The sequence below is a fragment of the Aptenodytes forsteri genome, unplaced genomic scaffold, assembly GCF_000699145.1.
Source record: "Aptenodytes forsteri isolate BGI_AS27 unplaced genomic scaffold, ASM69914v1 Scaffold38, whole genome shotgun sequence".
Taxonomy (NCBI): Eukaryota; Metazoa; Chordata; class Aves; order Sphenisciformes; family Spheniscidae; genus Aptenodytes; species Aptenodytes forsteri.
In genome coordinates, this window is record NW_008795704.1 from 851,085 (window position 1) to 851,787 (window position 703).

At 65.0% G+C, this 703-nt stretch overlaps 1 protein-coding gene across 1 annotated transcript in view; it reads left to right on the top strand.

Annotated features, from left to right (window-relative positions):
• Positions 1-702, top strand: part of TP53INP2 (tumor protein p53 inducible nuclear protein 2) — a gene marked incomplete at its 3' end in the record, with an annotated part of 9,218 nt that extends 8,516 nt beyond the window's left edge. The window contains exon 3 of the mRNA XM_009283273.1: positions 621-702. Within this exon, the coding sequence (XP_009281548.1) occupies positions 621-702 (82 nt within the window). The remainder of the gene's footprint in view (positions 1-620) is intronic.
• Position 703: the final 1 nt, after the last annotated feature.

Here is a 703-nt window from a genome sequence, read left to right on the forward strand (position 1 = left end):
CCCGGGTCCCACTGTGCCACAGGCTCCCCGCTGGCCCCCAGTCCCAGCCCTCCAGCATCTCCCCTGGGATCCCCTCACCGGGGCAGGGGAGGAGGAAGCGCCTCCCCCGTGCCGCAGCGTGGTTACTTACCCGCGGCACAAGAATTTGGGGTGAACCTCCACATGGGCCAGCGGACACTGTTCGTCCAGGACTTCTCTCTTTGCAAAGTCTCCCTGAGGGCCACAGCTTGATCTCAAGAGCTTCAGAGGAACCTCAATGCTAGAGGGTGCATAAAGGGGGCCAAAGGAAGCTAGAAATGGGCCAGGAGACCACAAGCAGGATGGAAATGAGCAGGGCTTGGCTTCCCTCCACTGGGCTCAAGGGACTTAGCCACTGTGGGGGACTGCGGGGACGGCCCCGTTCCTGGTGGTGTCTGAATTTATCACGGGTGTCCTAGAGCCCGCCTGTGCCGGAGCCTCCCCACCCCTTGGCGGGCTGCTGGGGTGGGAGGGGTCCAGGTCCATCCTGGGGGCACGGCATGACGGGAATGACGGGAGGGGGTTGGAGATCCTGGTCCCCCTCTTGCCGGGGTGGGCGAGGGCTGGGTGCCAGAGGCCGCTGACGGCCCCTTTCTCTGCAGGGAGGTGCCAGAGCCCCGGCTGGAGCGGCACATGCCGCACCACAGCAGGTCCCTCTCGGTGAAGGCCACCATCTTGGAGAAGG